This window comes from Oncorhynchus clarkii, chromosome 7, assembly GCF_045791955.1.
Source record: "Oncorhynchus clarkii lewisi isolate Uvic-CL-2024 chromosome 7, UVic_Ocla_1.0, whole genome shotgun sequence".
Lineage (NCBI taxonomy): Eukaryota > Metazoa > Chordata > Actinopteri > Salmoniformes > Salmonidae > Oncorhynchus > Oncorhynchus clarkii.
This window is the reverse complement of record NC_092153.1, coordinates 57,843,747-57,864,617: the sequence shown is the minus strand read 5'-3', so window position 1 is coordinate 57,864,617 and position 20,871 is coordinate 57,843,747. Positions and strand designations below refer to the sequence as shown.

General features: G+C 42.7%; 1 protein-coding gene across 2 annotated transcripts; it reads right to left on the bottom strand.

Moving 5' to 3' along the window:
- Window positions 1-543: 543 nt before the first annotated feature.
- On the bottom strand, window positions 544-20,119 carry LOC139413543 (ras-related protein rab7-like). 2 transcript variants are annotated; one of them, XM_071161042.1, is made up of 6 exons: window positions 19,804-20,119; window positions 12,846-12,908; window positions 11,673-11,799; window positions 2,793-3,011; window positions 2,442-2,570; window positions 544-1,993 (listed from the first exon to the last, which is right to left on the bottom strand). In XM_071161042.1, the coding sequence occupies exons 2-6, from the start codon at window positions 12,896-12,898 to the stop codon at window positions 1,898-1,900; spliced, it is 624 nt and encodes a 207-aa protein (XP_071017143.1). In that variant the 5' UTR covers window positions 12,899-12,908; window positions 19,804-20,119; the 3' UTR covers window positions 544-1,897. The 2 variants fall into 2 exon arrangements, with proteins under 2 accessions (XP_071017143.1, XP_071017144.1); XM_071161043.1 differs by having other exon boundaries at window positions 2,865-3,011; window positions 19,804-20,111.
- Between the last annotated feature and the right edge of the window lie 752 nt (window positions 20,120-20,871).

Sequence of the window (20,871 nt, the reverse complement as noted above, 5' to 3'; positions counted from 1 at the left end):
TCAGTACCATGGACAGCCACATGATATTTAGGAACATTGATTGGACTAAATCATTTTTGCTATCTTTGTTTTCAGTGTATTAAACTATATATTGCCTTGCGGATTTGATCATATCTAAGTTGAAATGGTGCTGAAATATAATGCTCCCGTTGTCTTTTTACTGACTTGCGTGTTTCTAAATCAGTTTAGTAAACTGTCTAAAACATTGAACTTCCTTGACCATGTTGCAGGTCATAACAGTTTGTTACATGCAATATTTGCTTTGTAGATTTCACTGGACAGATGTTGCTCTCTGGTTTTGTGATGAAACAAATGTGGGTAATTTAATCTATTGCACCACTGTGTGACTTTTCTTTTTGTCACAGCCTTATTGTATATCATGCTGGCATATGAACAAATGGGTTAAAGAGCAAACACAATTACAGTAGTTTGTAATATGGATTTTTTACTGGCTTGGCTTCCTCAGTGACTTTATCCACACACCCATACTGTTTAACTCACTCACCAGCATTTTAAAACACATGGCAGTAAAACAATCATACATTTTTTTATATTGAATTACTTTTTATTATCATTACTTTTGAAATCCCAATACTCAACAACTGAATTGGCATAGCACTGATTATTTCGTGAAGAGGAGGAGTAATACCAGGGCAAATCCTTGGACTGTTTCTTTGTGATTGATAGAAATAACATCCAATTGTTTAATCTCTCATCTTTTCCCCACTGTTCCTGTTATACCCACACTCAATAGTAGTACACAATCTGTTAAGTCATATTAAGCACTTATTAACAAACTCTTGCCAACCTGAGCTACCAGCAGAAAGGAAGATACAGTATAGACAATACAGGCATAACAGTGGACATATGTAGAGGATCAGAACTGTAATTGTAGTGTTGAAACACATTGGCTGACAAAGGAAAGGACATATAGAACATAGTAGTAGCAGTAGTTCTAGGACTATTAATATCTTAATAAGAACTTTCTCCATGTCTTCCATTGTGTTTGCGTCATCAGCTTTTCTCTCTTCATCGCCTACTTATGAATATTTCCCCTGCAACATAAGCTACTAAACCAACCAATGCGCACTCCCAACAAAAGGGAGCCAGCCACCTGTGCATTTTTTTTTATAGCATCAACAGGCTTCCTGGGGGTAGTAGAGAAGGATGGTGGGAGCAGTGTTGTTGTTAATGGCTTGTTGTCAGTCAAGCCCAAATAAGAGTTTATAACAAAAAATATCAGTAAAACCACAGTGCAAAACCAAGTATAAGCTTCCGATTTGGCTTAAGACTTAACATCGACAGCCAATACGAACAAAAAATTATAGTACAGCTAATTATTTGTTAACAGTAAGTTAGGCAATATAGAACTTCAAGTCAAAACAAAACAATTATGAAGAACAGAAAATACAGAGGATTAAATGTTTCAGGACAATGAGACAAAGATATCATCATCATAATCTCATGTCAAGAAGCTTCAGCCATCACTTTAGAGTTCTCCACTGCACTCCTATGACATGGCTCCATCTGGACCCCCCAATGTGAGAGACAGAGAGGGGACAGAGTCAGACAGGGTGGGCCAGGCTGTGGGTTCACTCATGGTATGGATTCAGGAACGGGCAGTAATAGTGGAGTCTACAGGGGTGTACCAATTCTTCTCTAAAGGCATTGGATTCATCAAGATGTGTATGTGTGGGAGTGAATGAATGTGTGTTAAAGGTGTATGTATACACCCATCATGTGCAGTACATGTAAATAACTGGACACTCGTTGGGATTCTGGTGGGAGGGGAATGTGACATGGGTGCATGCAGAAACCAGAGAGGCTGTCCTTTCCTGTAGAAAGAGAGAAGGGGTTTGTTCCTGAAAGCCAGACAGAAGATAGTCCATGTTGTGCCTCAGCAGCTGCAGGCCTCTGCTGAAGGCTTTGCTCGATCATTCCTGTCCAGCTTGATGGGTTCCGGGAATTCGTTATACAGCTCCACCTCCGTCTCCTGATAAAAATAAAAGAGGGAGAAACAATGAGAAGATGGAGAAACTGGGATCTAAGTTTTGCTCTTCTACTTAAGTAGTCCTCTGAAAGAACAGTCAACAAAACCAAGGCCTGTCTCCCACTTGAATCTTCTCTTTATGCCAGACTGGGTTCAAATGCCTTCTGTTTCATGGTTCTGTATCTGTCTATATATTTTCGCTGCCCTAGGGATATAATTATTGTTTGGATAACCTTATTTAACTTATGTGTTGATATTTATTGTTTAACTCTTTATGCGATGCGCACTGAATTATCACAGGGAATTATTGTAATGTTTGTTTATGTGTCAATTAATCCCATAAGGAATGGGTTGCCAACTGGCGATTTGACACAAAAATAAAATGTAATTCATTCACCAAAACCCCCAATTCCCTCCTGTGAGCTGCCATGATGATCCTGGCCCAACCCACCTGTTTGAGGGCATTGCGTGCGATGGTCTGGAAGGCCTGCTCTACGTTGATGGCCTCCTTAGCACTGGTCTCAAAGTAAGGGATGTTGTCCTTACTCTGACACCATGCCTGAGCTCGCTTGGTCGTCACCTGGGTGTGTAGGGAAAGACATTCACAAACATCAGATGAGATCTATGAGGAGACCCCAATATTGGTGAAAAACACACATTAGATCGTACCCTGCTACTGAGAAACTTTGAATCATATGTATGGAAACTCCACTGCAGATGACATTAGCATTAGGGCCAATGACTGTAGTACTAGAGGTGGTAACATTAGATGTGGTAACGCCTATAGTCATCTGTCACCCACCTGTCTGTTCTCCAGGTCGATCTTGTTGCCTAGCACCACAAAGGGGAAGTTCTCGGGGTCCCTGGGACTGGCCTGGATGAGGAACTCGTCCCTCCAGCTGTCTAGAGTCTTGAAGGTGTTAGGAGCAGTCACATCAAACACCAGCACACAGCAGTCTGCCCCGCGGTAGAACGCCACACCCAGAGACTGGAACCTCTCCTGCCCTGCCGTGTCCCAGATCTGACCATGTGGACAGGTGGAGGGAGCGATGGAGGGAAGAAAGGAGGGAGGGAAAACGTGAAAGAAAGAGGGTTAACTATTGCTGGGAAACATGTTTTCTTCTGAACTAAGATCTTAAACTAATCGCACTGTCATCAGACTTGTTTGGTTGCCACTTGAAGTTTGCATCAGTGTTACCAAAAGCGTACTCCATAATTAACTGTTGATCCCCCATTGGTATGACAAGTTGTTTGCATTTCCTTAGTATGTAGCCTAATCTGAAAACAAGACTCCCTAAATTTTATCAGCATATGCTAATCTGAAAACAAGACTCCCTAAATTTTATCAGCATATCGATTGCGCAACCAGGGGTGGAAAGACCTTGGATCATTGTTACTCTAACTTCCGCGACGCATATAAGGCCCTGGCCCGCCCCCCTTTCGGAAAAGCTGACCACGACTCCATTTTGTTGATCCCTGCCTACAGACAGAAACTAAAACAAGAGGCTCCCACGCTGAGGTCTGTCCAACGCTGGTCCGACCAAGCTGACTCCACACTCCAAGACTGCTTCCACCACGTGGACTGGGACATGTTTCGTATTGCGTCAGACAACAACATTGACGAATACGCTGATTCGGCGTGCGAGTTCATTAGAACGTGCGTTGAAGATGTCGTTCCCATAGCAACGATTAAAACATTCCCTAACCAGAAACCGTGGATTGATGGCAGCATTCGCGTGAAACTGAAAGCGCAAACCACTGCTTTTAATCAGGGCAAGGTGTCTGGTAACATGACCGAATACAAACAGTGCAGCTATTCCCTCCGCAAGGCTATCAAACAAGCTAAGCGTCAGTACAGAAACAAAGTAGAATCTCAATTCAACGGCTCAGACACAAGAGGCATGTGGCAGGGTCTACAGTCAATCACGGACTACAGGAAGAAATCCAGCCCAGTCACGGACCAGGATGTCCTGCTCCCAGGCAGACTAAATAACTTTTTTGCCCGCTTTGAGGACAATACAGTGCCACTGACACGGCCTGCAACGAAAACATGCGATCTCTCCTTCACTGCAGCCGAGGTGAGTAAGACATTTAAACGTGTTAACCCTCGCAAGGCTGCAGGCCCAGACGGCATCCCCAGCCGCGCCCTCAGAGCATGCGCAGACCAGCTGGCCGGTGTGTTTACGGACATATTCAATCAATCCCTATACCAGTCTGCTGTTCCCACATGCTTCAAGAGGGCCACCATTGTTCCTGTTCCCAAGAAAGCTAAGGTAACTGAGCTAAACGACTACCGCCCCCGTAGCACTCACTTCCGTCATCATGAAGTGCTTTGAGAGACTAGTCAAGGACCATATCACCTCCACCCTACCTGACACCCTAGACCCACTCCAATTTGCTTACCGCCCAAATAGGTCCACAGACGATGCAATCTCAACCACACTGCACACCGCCCTAACCCATCTGGACAAGAGGAATACCTATGTGAGAATGCTGTTCATTGACTACAGCTCGGCATTCAACACCATAGTACCCTCCAAGCTCGTCATCAAGCTTGAGACCCTGGGTCTCGACCCCGCCCTGTGCAACTGGGTACTGGACTTCCTGACGGGCCGCCCCCAGGTGGTGAGGGTAGGCAACAACATCTCCTCCCCGCTGATCCTCAACACTGGGGCCCCACAAGGGTGCGTTCTGAGCCCTCTCCTGTACTCCCTGTTCACCCACGACTGCGTGGCCACGCACGCCTCCAACTCAATCATCAAGTTTGCGGACAACACAACAGTGGTAGGCTTGATTACCAACAACGACGAGACGGCCTACAGGGAGGAGGTGAGGGCCCTCGGAGTGTGGTGAAAATAACCTCACACGCAACGTCAACAAAACTAAGGAGATGATTGTGGACTTCAGGAAACAGCAGAGGGAACACCCCCCTATCCACATCGATGGAACAGTAGTGGAGAGGGTAGCAAGTTCCTCGGCATACACATCACAGACAAACTGAATTGGTCCACTCACACAGACAGCATTGTGAAGAAGGCGCAGCAGCACCTCTTCAACCTCAGGAGGCTGAAGAAATTTGGCTTGTCACCAAAAGCACTCACAAACTTCTACAGATGCACAATCGAGAGCATCCTGGCGGGCTGTATCACCGCCTGGTACGGCAACTGCTCCGCCCTCAACCGTAAGGCTCTCCAGAGGGTAGTGAGGTCTGCACAACGCATCACCGGGGGCAAACTACCTGCCCTCCAGGACACCTACACCACCCGATGTCACAGGAAGGCCATAAAGATCATCAAGGACATCAACCACCCGAGCCACTGCCTGTTCACCCCGCTATCATCCAGAAGGCGAGGTCAGTACAGGTGCATCAAAGCTGGGACCGAGAGACTGAAAAACAGCTTCTATCTCAAGGCCATCAGACTGTTAAACAGCCACCACTAACATTGAGTGGCTGCTGCCAACACACTGACACTGACTCAACTCCAGCCACTTTAATAATGGGAATTGATGGGAAATGATGTAAATATATCACTAGCCACTTTAAACAATGCTACCTTATATAATGTTACTTACCCTACATTATTCATCTCATATGCATACGTATATACTGTACTCTATATCATCGACTGTATCCTTATGTAATACATGTATCACTAGCCACTTTAACTATGCCACTTTGTTTACATACTCATCTCATATGTATATACTGTACTCGATACCATCTACTGTATCTTGCCTATGCTGCTCTGTACCATCACTCATTCATATATCCTTATGTACATATTCTTTATCCCCTTACACTGTGTACAAGACAGTAGTTTTGGAATTGTTAGTTAGATTACTTGTTGGTTATTACTGCATTGTCGGAACTAGAAGCACAAGCATTTCGCTACACTCGCATTAACATCTGCTAACCATGTGTATGTGACAAATAAAATGTGATTTGATTTGATTTAAAGGTTAAGAGTGTTGGGCCAATAACCGAAAGGTTGCTGGTTCAAATCCCAGAGCTGACTAGGTGAAAAATATGTCAATGTGCAATTGAGCAAGGCACTTAACCCTGTAAGTCACTCTGGATAAGAACATCTGCTAAATGACTCAAATGTAAATGTAAATCAGACAAAACAGGTGTATCCGTTTGGCACTTCTCAGCCTGAAAATGGTGTGTATCTTTGTAATTACAGGGCTCATTTTTAAAAAGTGACCTTGGTCTCAACATTACTCCTTGTCAAAATGAAGGGTATATATAAAAATAAAATGAAGTGCTCCAATGATATACTGTTTATTAGGGCTAACCTCATTTAGTCGACTGGTTGATTTTTTTGGTCAATAGGCTGGTGGTTGACCTACATTTCTTTAGACCGACATTTCTTTAACAATTTAGAATTTTTCTAATGGTGCACAAGATACCTGTCTGATTCGCACCTCTCTCAGTGGACTAATCCATTGCGGAGACCACGGGGATGGCATAGTCCATCACTCCATGTGATACTGAAATTGTATATGGTTAAATTATACAAAAATAATGGTGCAACACTAATAAATGGAATATTATTTAAAACTTTCTCCCGCGTTGGATATGGTCGCTGTCCGCGGTTCTGAAAAATAATCTTCAGTATGCCATAGAACTGGTGCCTTTCCCCATGTTAATACGTGCATAATTGCAAAGTGAACAAGCATATTGGGATTGAGAACAATGCAGCGGAAGCGGCAACAGCATAGAAGAGGAAACAGCCCTTGCCTTAGCCTAACTGTCTAAGAAAATGAAGAGGAAACCCCAATTTAATTACAGTTGAAGTCGGAAGTTTACATACACTTAGGTTGGAGTCATTTAAACTCGTTTTTCAACCACTCCACACATTTCTTGTTAACAAAATAGTTTTGGCAAGTCGGTTAGGACATCTACTTTGTGCATGACAAGTAATTGTTCCAACAATTGTTTACAGACAGATTATTTCACTTATAATTCACTGTATCACAATTCCAGTGGGCCAGAAGTTTACATACACTAAGTTGACTGTGCCTTTAAACAGCTTGGAAAATTCCTGAAAATTATGTCATGGCTTTAGAAGCTTCTGATAGGCTAATTGACATAATTTGAGTCAATTGGAGGTGTACCTGTGTATGTATTTCAAGGCCTACCGTCAAACTCACTGTCTCGTTCCTTGACATCATGGGAAAATCAAATGAAATCAGCCAAGACGTCAGAAAAAATAATTGTAGACCTCCACAAGTCTGATTCATCCTTGGGAGCAATTTCCAAATGCCTGAAGGTACCATGTTCATCTGTACAAGCAATAGTACACAAGTATAAACACCATGGGACCACGCAGCCGTCATACCGCTCAGGAAGGGGACGCATTGTCTCCTAGAGATGAACATATTATGGTGCGAAAAGTGCAAATCAATCCCAGAACAACAGCAAAGGACCTTGTGAAGATGCTGGAGGAAATGGGTACAAAAACATCTATATCCACAGTAAAACGAGTCCTATATCGACATAACCTAAAAGGCCGATCAGCAAGGAAGAAGCCACTGCTCCAAAACAACCATAAAAAAGTCAGACTACGGTTTGCACATGGGGACAAAGATCATACTTTGGGTTTACTTGATAGCTACCTACACAAATAGCTAGCTAGAACAAAGTGTTAATAAGATAAATTCATTTAAAAAGGATTAAAAGCAATACAAATAAGTTATCCAGAAGATCATACTTTTTGGAGAAATGTCCTCTGGTCTGATGAAACAAAAATAGAACTGTTGGGCCATAATGACCATCGTTATGTTTGGAGGAAAAGGGGGACTCTTGCAAGCCGAAGAACACCATCCCAACCGTGAAGCGCGGGGGTGGCATCATCATGTTGTGGGGGTGCTTTGCTGCAGGAGGGACTGGTGCACTTCACAAAATAGATGGCATCACAAGGATATATGGATATATTGAAGCAACATCTCAAGACATCAGTCAGGAAGCTAAAGCTTGGTTGCAAATGGGTCTTCCAAATGGACAATGACCCCAAGCATACTTCCAAAGTTGTGGCAAAACGGTTTAAGGACAACAAAATCAAGGTATTGGAGTGGCCATCAAAAAGCCCTGACCTCACTCCTATAGAACATTTGTGGGCATAACTGAAAAAGTGTGTATGAGCAAGGGGGCCTACAAACCTGACTCAGTTACACCAGCTCTGTCAGGAGGAATGGGCCAAAATTCACCCAACTTATTGTGGGAAGCTTGTGGAAGTCTTCCCCAAATGTTTGACCCAAGCTACACAATTTAAAGGCAATGCTACCAAATACTAATTGAGTGTTTGTAAACTTCTGACCCACTGGGAATGTGATGAAAGAAATAAAAGCTGAAATAAATCACTCTAATCACTCTACATTTCACATTCTTAAAATAAAGTGGTGATCCTAACTGACCTAAGACAAGGAATTTTTACTAGGATTAAATGTCAGGAATTGTGAAAAACCAAGTTTAAATGTACTTGGCTATGGTGTATGTAAACTTCCGACTTCAACTGTATGCATTCCTCTTGTCCAGAGTGTCTCCTGACCCCTCCTGTCTCAGCCTCCAGTATTTATGCTGCAGTAGTTTATGTGTCGGGGGGCTAGGGTCAGTTTGTTATATCTGGAGTACTTCTCCTGTCCTATTCGGTGTCCTGTGTGAATCTAAGTGTGCGTTCTCTAATTCTCTCCTTCTCTCTCTCTCTCTCTCTCTCTCTCGGAGGACCTGAGCCCTAGGACCATGCCCCAGGACTACCTGACATGATGACTCCTTGCTGTCCCCAGTCCACCTGGCCGTGCTGCTGCTCCAGTTTCAACTGTTCTGCCTTATTATTATTCGACCATGCTGGTCATTTATGAACATTTGAACATCTTGGCCATGTTCTGTTATAATCTCCACCCGGCACAGCCAGAAGAGGACTGGCCATCCCACATATGCTCTCTCTAATTCTCTCTTTCTTTCTCTCTCTCGGAGGACCTGAGCCCTAGGACCATGCCCCAGGAATACCTGACATGATGACTCCTTGCTGTCCCCAGTCCACCTGACCGTGCTGCTGCTCCAGTTTAAACTGTTCTGCCTTATTATTATTCGACCATGCTGGTCATTTATGAACATTGGAACATCTTGGCCATGTTCTGTTATTATCTCCACCCGGCACAGCCAGAAGAGGACTGGCCACCCCACATAGCCTGGTTCCTCTCTAGGTTTCTTCCTAGGTTTTGGCCTTTCTAGGGAGTTTTTCCTAGCCACCGTGCTTCTACACCTGCATTGCTTGCTGTTTGGGGTTTTAGGCTGGGTTTCTGTACAGCACTTTGAGATATCAGCTGATGTACGAAGGGCTATATAAATACATTTGATTTGATTTGAATAAGGCAGTGTGCAGTACGATGGTGATTGCATCATCTGTGGATCTATTGTTATATTGTATTGCAGGTAAAAATGACTACGACAGAGGGCTGCCTCGCTTCTAGTTCTTAGGATTTTCTTGTTGTTCAACAAGCATTTTGCTACACTTCTCCACTCTTTAAATGCAAAAGAAATGCCATAATGTCTTATTCCAGCCAGACGCAATTTAGATTTTGGCCCCTAGATGGCAGCAGTGTATGTGCAAAGTTTTAGACTTATCCAATGAACCATTGTATATCTGTTCAGAATGTGCCTAATTGGTTTAATAAAACATTTTCAAGTTCATAATTGTGCACTCTCCTCAAACAATAGCATGCTATTCTTTCACTGTAATAGCTACTGTAAATTTGACAGTGCAGTTTGATTAACACGAATTTAAGCTTTCTGCCCATATCAGATATGTCTATGTCCTGGGAACTTTTTTTGTTACTTAGCCTACATTAGCTCAACCGTCCGCAGGGGAGGCACCGATCCTGTGTAGGTTTACTAGCCTTTCAAAGCAAGTGAGTGGTAAGGGGCGGTAGTCATTTAGTTCAGTTACCTTCGCTTTATTGGGTACAGGAACAATGGTGGACATGTTGAAGCAAGTGGGGACAGCAGACTGAGATAGGGAGAGATTGAATATGTCCGTAAACACTCCAGCCAACTGGCCTGCGCACGCTCTAAGGATGCCGCCTGGGCTGGCTGCCTTGCAAAGGTTAATACACTTAAGTCTTACTGTCGTCAGCCATGGAGAACGAGAGCTGACAGTCCTTGGGAGCGGACCATGTTAGCGACACTGTGTTATCCTCAAAGCTGGCGAAGGCTATCTTGTCCGGGAGCATTACATTGGTGTCTGCGAAGTGGCTGGTGTTCCCCTTCATAATCTGTGATTATCTTGAGTCTGTCACATACGCCTCGTGTCTGAGCTGTTGAATTGGGAATCCACTTTCTTTCTGCACTGACGTTTTGCCTGTTTGCCTTACTGGTCAAATTCCCAGTCACCTTGCCGTAGTTAAATGTGGTGGTTCACACTTTCAGTTATCACGAATGCTGCCATCTATACACGGTTTTTGGTTTGGATAGGTTTTAATCGCCACAATGGGAACAACATCCCCTATACACTTCCTGATGAACTCAGTCACTGTATCAATATATACATCAATGTTATTCTCAGAGGCAACCTGTAACATGTCCCAGTCCACGTGATGAAAACAGTCTTGAAGCATGGATTCCGATTGGTCAAACCAGCCTTGAATAGACCTTAGCATAGACCTTAGCTGTTTGAGTTTCTGCCTATAGGAAGGGAGGAGCAAAATGGAGTCGTGCTCTGATTTGCCAAAGGGAGGGCGGAGGAGGACCTTGTAGCCATCCCAGAAGGGAGAGTAACAATGGTTAAGAGTTTTTGAAGCACAAGTACTGCAGGCGATGTGTTGATATAACTTTGGTAGCGTTTTCCTCAGATTTGCTTTACTGAAGTCCCCAACTTTAATAAATGCGGCTTCAGGATATGCAGTTTACACAAGGTCCAGTGTAGTTCCTTGAGAGCTGTCGTGGTATCGAATTGAAGATATACACACGGCTGTGACGATAACCCGAAGAAAATTCTGTATGGAGGTAATGCGGTCGACATTTGATTGTGACATATTCCAGGTCGGGTGAACAAAAGAACTTAAGTTCCTGTACGTTACCACAATCACACCATGAGTAGTTAATCATGAAACATACACCTTCGCCTTTCTCGTTCCTGGAGTACTATATTCCTATCTGCATGATGTACTGAAAACCCAGCTGGCTGTATGGACGGGGACAGTATATCCAGAGAGAGCCATGATTCTGTGAAACAGAGTATGTTACAGTCCCTGATGTCTCTCTGGAAGTAGATTCTTTATTTTCTCCACAGACTGAACATTCGTGACTAGTATACTCGGAAGCGGTGGATAGTGTGCACACCTCCTGAGTCGGACTAAAAGTCCACTCCGAATACCTCTTCTACGCCGGCGGCGTCTTGGAGCTTCCTCTGGGATAAGTTCAAATGCCTTGGATGGTACGAACAAAAGATACAATTCAGGAATGCAGGTGAGTTACCACCTCTCTGATATCAAAAAGTTATTTCCAGCTGTATGTAATAATGCAAAGAAAGTTTTGGGCTAATAACGTGAGAAAGAACATTATAAAAACAAAATACTTCAAAGTTGCTTCGGAGCCTGAAACAAGGCGGCCATGTCTATCGGCGCCATCTTTATTATTGGATATTGTGGCTGTGATGGTGGTGCTGTAGCCATGTTTCTGTACCTGCATTGTGACGAGCCGATCGTCCACCATCACCTCCTTGGTCAGGAAGTCAGCTCCTATTGTGGCTTTGTACTGGTTACTGAACTTCCTATTCACATACTGGTTCATCAGGGAGGTCTTCCCAACTCTGAGAAGGAGAGAGATATGAAGGGAAAGAGAGGTGGACAACAAGCAGGGGAAAGAAAGGTGTTAAAGATAATTATTCATCTATTTACATGGCTGCATTATTACATCTATCCATTCAGTTCTAACGGTGAAAGAGGAACCATGGGCAATGGCTCATGAGCCAAACTCAATGAGGAGCAGAGAGATCAGACACCATTAAAACCCCATTAGAGGTGCTCTGATGCAATACTGTGGACACTCACACTCTCTAGTTCTCCTCTGCAGTGCTGAGCATGCAGTGACACAATGAGAATAAAGCAGCATCAGATTACACAGTGTGAGGGGATGGAAAGTGAAATAAAAAGTACAGTCATAAATCAAATGGAGACATACAGGAATAACAGAACAAAATAAAGGAAACACCAACATAAAGGGTCTTAATAGAGCGTTGGGCCACCACGAGCCGCCAGAACAGCTTCAAAGTGCCTTGGCATATATTCTACAAGTGTCTGGAACTCAATTGGAGGGATGCGACACCATTCTTCCACAATAAATTCCATAACTTTGTGTTCTGTTGATGGTGGTGGAAAATGAGGTCTCAGGTGCCGCTCCAGAATGTCCCATAAGTGTTCAATTGGATTGAGATCTGGTGACAGACATACACTCACCCTTTAAACCCCCTATGCTCCTTTGAGACCCCTCTTTCAAAGTCACTGAGCGCTCTAATTCTAGCCATGGTAGCCAAAATAATGGGCAACTGGGCATTTGTATACATGACCGTAAGCATGACGGGATGTTTTAATTGCTTAATTAACTCAGGAACCACACCTGTGTGGAAGCACCTGCTTTCAATATACTTTGTACCCCTCACTTACTCTAGTGTTTTCTTTATTTTGGCAGTTATCTGTAGATGTGTGGCACAACCAAACAGCAGTCTGATTGTACAGGAAGACTGTAGTAGACTGCAGTTTCTAATGAATCTGGAATACCCAAACAGCAGTCTATTATCAAAGTGGAAAACGAAACGCTGGTCAAACAGGAAGAGAACACAAATACTCGATGACTAACCCAGAATCACCAAGGATGATGACTTTCAGGAGCACTTTCTTCCTGGACGTCATTCTGTCGTGTCTGAGGAGAGACCACACACACAAAATCAGGCTGGAGTCTCAATCTCTCCTTCCTCCTGAAGTGTGCACTCGTTCACTACTCCCTAAACATTTAAAAGCATTGTATTGATGTAGGCCAAGAGGGAGTTTCCATTTACCAGTCATTTCCTTTCAAATCCATACTTTGGGAGAAAGTTGATTATTTGGATGCAACCCAGGACTTGGACTATGCACGCACGCACACGAGATGATTTAATAAGGCCTGCCATGATGTCTTAGTTTAAAAATTATATATATTTTTTGTATAATTAGTTTCTTCCAAATGACTAAAACCAAATCGAAACTGTGTAGACATTATAATGTCTTCATCAATCATCAAAACTAAAGCTAGACAGTAAGGGAGCATCTGAAATTCCAGAAATGATGGATAGCGGATCATTATTTGCACATTTTGACGGCGAGGAAATAACACATTTTCAGCGTGGCCCTACCGGGGTCCAGACCATGGTGAAGACCAAACGGGCCCCCTTGGGAAATTAGTTTGACACCCCTGCCCTACCTAAACACAAAAATATGCACACACCTGGAAAAAAGTTGTTCTTGCAAGTATATTGACCTGATTTCTCTAGACATTTTATATTTTTCAAATAGTTTCAAACTGATCGCTGGGGTTGAAATCCATAGCTCCGCACCATGAACGTCAGAAAATGCTATAATGTGTGTGATTTAGCACTGTGTGTACTGTAGAGTGAGTGCTATTCCACTGGGCATCAGACTTGAACTCTTCATTCCAGTCATGTGTTCCCTAATCTCTCTCACACACACACACACACACACACACACACACTGAGGACTAGATCGTGTTTCACATCAGAGGCGAGAGAACGACACAACCATAAAACTCTACTCTTTCCCAATCACTTCCAGGGTGGCCGTTCCCAAACTGCAGTTTTAATAAGTGCTTAGGCTTCAATACTAATGGCAAACATCCTAACTTTGAGGGCACATTCTCTCAATGGAGAAACCTAGGTGAGATCTCTCACACACCTGGTGCAGTGTCATGGGAAAGAACCCAGCCCAGTCCTATCTGGCACTGACTGAGATAAGGGATAATAGAAAAGCCCCCCCAATGTTATACTGAAACAATGACGAGAGTGACCCATTCAAATCCATCTTGTGTTTATCATGGGAAACAACAACGTAACAGCCAGGCCAACAGTCAGATTAATGAGTACAACAGCCTTTGTCCGGCCTATTACCATCAAGATATATGTCCGTCTAAACAAAGAGAGTAACTTGCCAGTTAGTAAGGAGGATAGGCCACCGCTACACAATCCCCAACATTCCCCTGCATGTACTATCCATTAGGCTTGGGCGGTATACAGACTGTCATACCAACCTGGTGCCATGCCGGGATATTCAGTAATACTGGCACTGGACACAAGGGGCACTACTTTCAGACCACACAGCCTCGAATCCGAAGGTTAACAATGCTAACAAATACGTATACAATCCCATAGAGAACTCTAGCTAAATGCTAACGAGGACAATGTGAACATTTCATACAGTCTCTGACAAACTATTTGCAGGTAGAGATGGGCATGAGTAATTGAGTACTCAAGTACTTGAACGGATGTCAAATCTCGATCTTCAACCAGAGATTTTTTTATCCAATACTGTAAAACTATTTGGTGGAATGTGATTTGTGGCTGCCCGAACGGGCAAGTGAAATTGTCTTGACAACATTAATTTGCTTTGACTTTAGTGTTCCATTTGTACATGTGCATTGGCAGGCAGGGCAAAACCAAAATGAAAACAAGTCAAACATCACACCGTTCTTCCCCCTAAATTTTCTTTCCCCTCTGTGTCTCATTCACTCACGTGTGCTGAGTACGCACACAAGCTCCCGTTAGGCCAACAGAAATAAATGCCTATAAAAACATATTTAACTAATGGGATACAGGAGCAACATTCCTTGCCCCTTGGTTAGCGTACACTGCGCCCGGCTCGCCACAGTGCGCGATGAGACAAGGAGATCCCTACCGACCAATCCCTCCCTAACCCGGACGACGCTAGGCCAATTGTGCGTCGCCCCACGGACCACCCGGTCACGGACGGTTACGACAGAGCCTGGGCACGGTGTAGCCTCCGACACATTGGTGCGGCTGGCTTCCGGGTTGGATGCGCGCTGTGTTAAGAAGCAGTACGGCTGGTTGGGTTGTGTATCGGAGGACGCATGACATTCAACCTTCGTCTCTCCCGAGCCCGTACGGGAGTTGTAGCAATGAGACAAGATAGTAGCTACAACAATTGGATACCACGAAATTGGGGAGAAAAAAGGGAAAAATTCAACAAAAATACAAAAAATAAAGAAAATGTGTTCCAGCAACAAGCTGCGATTTTTGAATAATTGCATTCCATCTATTTTCCTCTTAAGCTACTTTGCAAACTGCTAGTGCCATCTAGAATTGGTTAGCCTAGGCGAATAACCCCCCTAAACATAGACCGGTTCCACACTAAAAATATGCAAAAACATTAGTTTGATAAAGACAGAGCATATTTATCAGAATCATTAAGTCTGGGCCTACTCACCAAGCAGATGCTGTGGCCGTAATTCATCCCCATGCAGTGTTCAATGTGGAATCGCTCATCCATTTTGAAAACTCCAAAGAACAGGCAGAATAAACTAAATCGAATATCTGTATATTGAAAAGACAAATTTTGGTTTGTATCACTGAAAAAAATTGTCTTTCAACTCGCTAAATTGAGACCCGTTTTAAATGATCACAGAGAATAACTGTTCCAGGCACGAGATTAGCATCACTTTGCACTGGAAACTTTTTTTATTAGGAAAAATATTCTAGTCAATTTAATTCTGCTATATTAAATCATATGTTTTTTACTATAAAATAGCTGTGACTTGACTGTGACAAGTGCTCAGGAAAAAACTAAATTAACAAAACAAGGCTATGCCACAGCACAGCCATAGTCCTCTACAAACAAGCGCCACTGCTGAAGTTGCTGCCTTTTTGAAGATAGTGTTCCACGATATACACTACCGGTCAAAAGTTTTAGAACACCTACTCTTTCAAGGGTTTTTCTCTATTTTTACAATTTTCTACATTGTAGAAACTATAAAATAACACACATGGAATCATGTAGTAACCAAAAAAGTGTGAAACAAATCAAAATATATTTAATATTTGAGATTCTTCAAAAAGCCACCCTTTGCTTTGATGACAGCTTTGCACTTTTGGCATTCTCTCAACCAGCTTCACCTGGAATGCTTTTCCAACATTCTTGAAGGAGTTCCCACATATGCTGAGCACTTGTTGGCTGCTTTTCCTTCACTCTGCGGTCCAACTCATCCCAAACCATCTCAATTGGCTTGAGGTCAGGTGATTGTGGAGGCCAGGTTATCTGATGCAGCACTCCATCACTCCCCATGGTCAAATAGCCCTTACACAGCCTGGAGGTGTGTTGGATCATTGTCCTGTTGAAAAACAGATGATATGGGATGGTGTGTCGCTGCAGAATGCTGTGGGATGGTGTGTAGCTGCAGAATGCTGTGGTAGCCATGCTGGTTAAGTGTGCCTTGAATTCTAAATAAATCAGTGTCACCAGCAAAGTACCCCCACACTATCACACCTCCTCCACCATGCTTCCCGGTGGGAACCACACATGCGGAGCTCATCCGTTCACCTACTCTGCATCTCACAATTTACCAGATTGACTGACCTTCATGTCTTAAAGTAATGGACTGTCATTTCTTGCTTATTTGAGCTGTTCTTGCCATATTATAAACTTTGTCTTTTACCAAATAGGGCTATCTTCTGTATACGCCCCTAACTTGTCACAACACAACTGATTGGCTCAAACACATTAAGAAGGAAAGAATTTTCACAAAATAACATAAGACACACCTGTTAATTAAAATGCATTCCAGGTGACTACCTCATGAAGCTGGTTGAGAGAATGCTAAGATAAATAAAGAAATAAAGAAAAACCCGGAATTGAGTAGGTGTCCAAACTTTTGACTGGTACTGTATATGTATACTACCGTTCAAAAGTTTGGAGTCACTTAGAAATGTCCTTGTTTTCGAAAGAAAAGCATTTTTTTGTCCATTAAAATATAAAATTGATCAGAAAGAGGATGTAGACATTCTTAATGTTGTAAATGACTATTGTAGCTGGAAACGGCAGATTTTTTTATGGAATATCTACATAGGAGTACAGAGGCCCATTATCAGCAACCATCACTCCTGTGTTCCAATGGCATGTTGTGTTAGCTGATCCAAGTTTATCATTTTAAAAGGCTAATCGATCATTAGAAATCCCTTTTGGAAATATGTTAGCACAGCTGAAAACTGTTGTTCTGATTAAAGAAGCAATACAACTGGCCTTCTTTAGACTAGTTGAGTATCTGTAGCATCAGCATTTGTGGGTTCGATTACAGGCTCAAAATGGCCAGAAACAAAAGACATTTCTTCTGAAACTCATCAGTCTATTCTTGTTCTGAGAAATGAAGGCTACTCCATGCGAGAAATTGCCAAGAAACTGAAGATCTCGTACAGCGCTGTGTGCTACTCCCTTCACAGAACAGCGCAAACTGGCCCTAACCAGAATAGAAAGAGGAGTGGGAGGCCCCGGTGCACAACTGAGCAAGAGAACAAGTACATTAGAGTGCCTAATTTGCAAAACAGATGCCTCACAAGTGCTCAACTGGCAGCTTTATTAAATAGTACCCGCAAAATACCAGCCTCAACAGTGAAGAGGCGACTCCGAACGGTATAACGCCCAAGCCTTCTCTCTCTCTCTTATATATATATATATATATATATATATATATATAGAGAGAGAGAGAGAGAAACTAGGTCTCTGGATCTGTACTCATAATTACAACCCATAGGCGACCGCCAGCAGACATCTAACTACAGACAACTGCTCCACCTGTGAGACTTTTAAAGATTGTTTAGCCATACTCATAAATCCAACATTAATATGATAATGACAAATGGTGGCTATATTTACAAACAGTCTTAACTTACATCACTGCACAGACATCAGAGTTGGCCAAACACTCTAGTTCTCGTCTGAGTACAAGAAACCCTTCAGTGCTCCTGCTCTGCTCTCCATTAACTAGTGAAGTGTGGTCAGAGAAGCTAGGGGTCAGGTAGCCTAGAGTTCCAGTATGTATAAAACTCAACTTGTCGTGTTTGGAAGACAAAGAATGCTGAGTTGCATCCAAAGAACACCATACCTACTATGAAGCATGGGGGTGGAAACATCATGCTCTGGGGCTGTTTTTCTGCAAAGGGACCAGGACGACTGATCCGTGTAAAGGAAAGAATGAATGGGGCCATGTATCGTGAGATTTTGAGTGAAACCTCCTTCCATCAGCAAGGGCAGTGAAGATGAAACGTGGCTGGGTCTTTCAGCATGACAATGATCCCAAACACACCACCAGGGCATCGAATGAGTGGCTTCATAAGAAGCATTTCAAGGTCCTGGAGTGGCCTAGCCAGTCTCCAGATCTCAACCTCATAGAAAATCTTTGGAGGGAGTTGAAAGTCCGTGTTGCCCAGCAACAGCCCCAAAACATCACTGCTCTAGAGGAGATCTGCATGGAGGAATGGGCCAAAATACCAGCAACAGTGTGTGAAAACCTTGTGAAGACTTGCAGAAAACGTTTGACCTCTGTCATTGCCAACAAAGGGTATATAACAAAGTATTGAGATAAACTTTTGTTATTGACCAAATACTTATTTTCCACCATAATTTGCAAATAAATTCATTAAAAATCATACAATGTGATCTTCTTTCTCTCATTTTGTCTGTCATAGTTGAAGTGTACCTATAATGAAAATTACAGGACTCTCATCTTTTTAAGTGGGAGAACTTGCACAATTGGTGGCTGACTAAATACTTTTTTGCCCCACTGTACACCCAGATACAGCGACACATACAGACACAAACAAAGTCTAAATATAGGCTAGATGTGTTGTGCATAATTAACCCTGATGAGATTAACTCATTTCCAAACATGTCACATACTTAACACCCTCAATGCTACCAGGTTGACAGCTGCACCTGAGTCCCTGCTAGTGTGACTCCCGCAGCTGGAGATACTGTGAGTGTGACACAGTGATGCTCTAACGCGGAGAAAGGTCATCTCTATGCTGACAAAATGTCTAGCTGGAAAGCACAGTATCATGCCTATGTTGTAGTGGAACTATAACCAACACTGTAACTGAATATAACCAACATACAAATGAATAGTTGTCATAATATAAACCAGTATAATTGTTAAATTGTATTTAGGAATCCTACTGTAAAAAGTGAGTTGTTACTGTAACAACCCCAGTCCTCGCCTAATCTGCAACCCATGACACTGCGTTATAGAAGTCAGATCACATGGGAGAAAGATTTCCACAAGCTCAGGACCGACAAGACGTTTGTTTTACAATCGACTAACTGGGATCCTACGTGTGACATATCTAACAAACAATGCATGAATCAATCTTCTGTACAAAGAAATTATATGTAATGTTCCATAAAATGTTGTTTTGAAACATGGAAGCTTAGCTATTTGGAATGTCCTGAACCTTCAATTTGCGGCGTCGTTGTTGTTCAAACTCCATTTCAAGAGGTTATTAATGGACAACAGAAAATATTTTCGGTCATGTCCACATTAGAACGCAATGTTCACTCCGTCGGAGCTGACAGGACAGAAGGCCCACGGCTACACCGTCCCCGACCTATTGCTCAATTCGTCTGCAAGAGGCCGCCCCACTGTGACGGTCGCCCATTTCTTGTATTCCCCCGGTAACGTTAGACCATGAACAAAAGCTTTCCGTATGAAATAATGTTATATTATGTCGCAGTCATTAGCTATTTAATTACATCTCAGAGCTTACCTTCAACTTCCAACACACCAGACCGCTGTATCGACTCAGATGAGCCTCTTGTTGAATTTGAATAACTGTCACGAGCAAAATAGATAGCTAGTTAATGCGTTAGCTAGATTACCCAGTTAAAATGTTAATGTATCAAGTTGGTTTCTGCAGCTTGAGATGCTTATCTCTCTTTGATATTCAGATTCCCTTCACATTAGTGTAAATACGTATATTTAGCTATATAATTTTTGTTCAGATTTTGTTGTCTTGTCTTTTGCCCTGGTTTCTTTTCGCGACTGATTTTTTCTCTCTCACTTCCTCCAAAACAACTAGTCTTGCGTCACCGCGCTGTAACGTAATCACGCACAAACAGGATACACCACGCCCACTTACTGCACCAGAGATGGATCTATAGTAAGTTTGTAAAATCCTTGTTTTTTTATTGTACAAATTAATCTATTCTTAAAGTTCTCCAAATTGCAATAGCTCATTTGCTCTGATACAACATGCCAGGCTAAAGAACACCATGAGCAGTAGGAGAGAAGCAGACAGCACCTAAACATGTTTTTATGGAAGATACATTTTGTTTGGGAAAAAAGAACAGCATACCTGGCATGACTGTCTATGTTCCATAAAACAATGGCGTATTATGTTACCCAAAGCAGACTGTCTCGAAACATACCACACATTTGCAGTCTATAGTCCATAGCATAATATCTCCCCTAGCCTAATATCTGGAATAGTATTTGGTTTTTTATGTTTTTTATGTTTTAATGTTTATGTAGCCTAATATCTGGAAGTGTATTTGGTTTTTTATGTAGGGCTGAAAATTTAATTTAGGATCCCTATTGGTTATTATCACATTTCTGTGATGAAGACAGCAAATATGAGCACCACTAGAGGGCAGTCTTCGTTCATTTCTGGCAGAAGCTCTGAATACTGGTGAAGAGGGCGTTCTTGTGCAGGCCAAAAATCATCTCCAATACTGATTTTTTTTTGGGGGGGCCTATTGAGAGAACTGATCTACTCATAATTACTATCTTGCCTGAGCATCATATTCACCACAGATGTTGAGGAGCTACTCTCTGT

Coding starts and splice junctions, on each gene's coding strand:
- LOC139413543 (XM_071161042.1), bottom strand. CDS start 12,898: ATGACGTCCAGGAAGAAAGTGCTCCTGAAAGTCATCATCCTTGGTGAT. Junction 11,800..12,845: donor ATCATCCTTGGTGATTCTGG/GTTAGTCATCGA, acceptor TCTCCTTCTCAG/AGTTGGGAAGACCTCCCTGA. Junction 2,571..2,792: donor TCGACCTGGAGAACAGACAG/GTGGGTGACAGA, acceptor CTACACACCCAG/GTGACGACCAAGCGAGCTCA.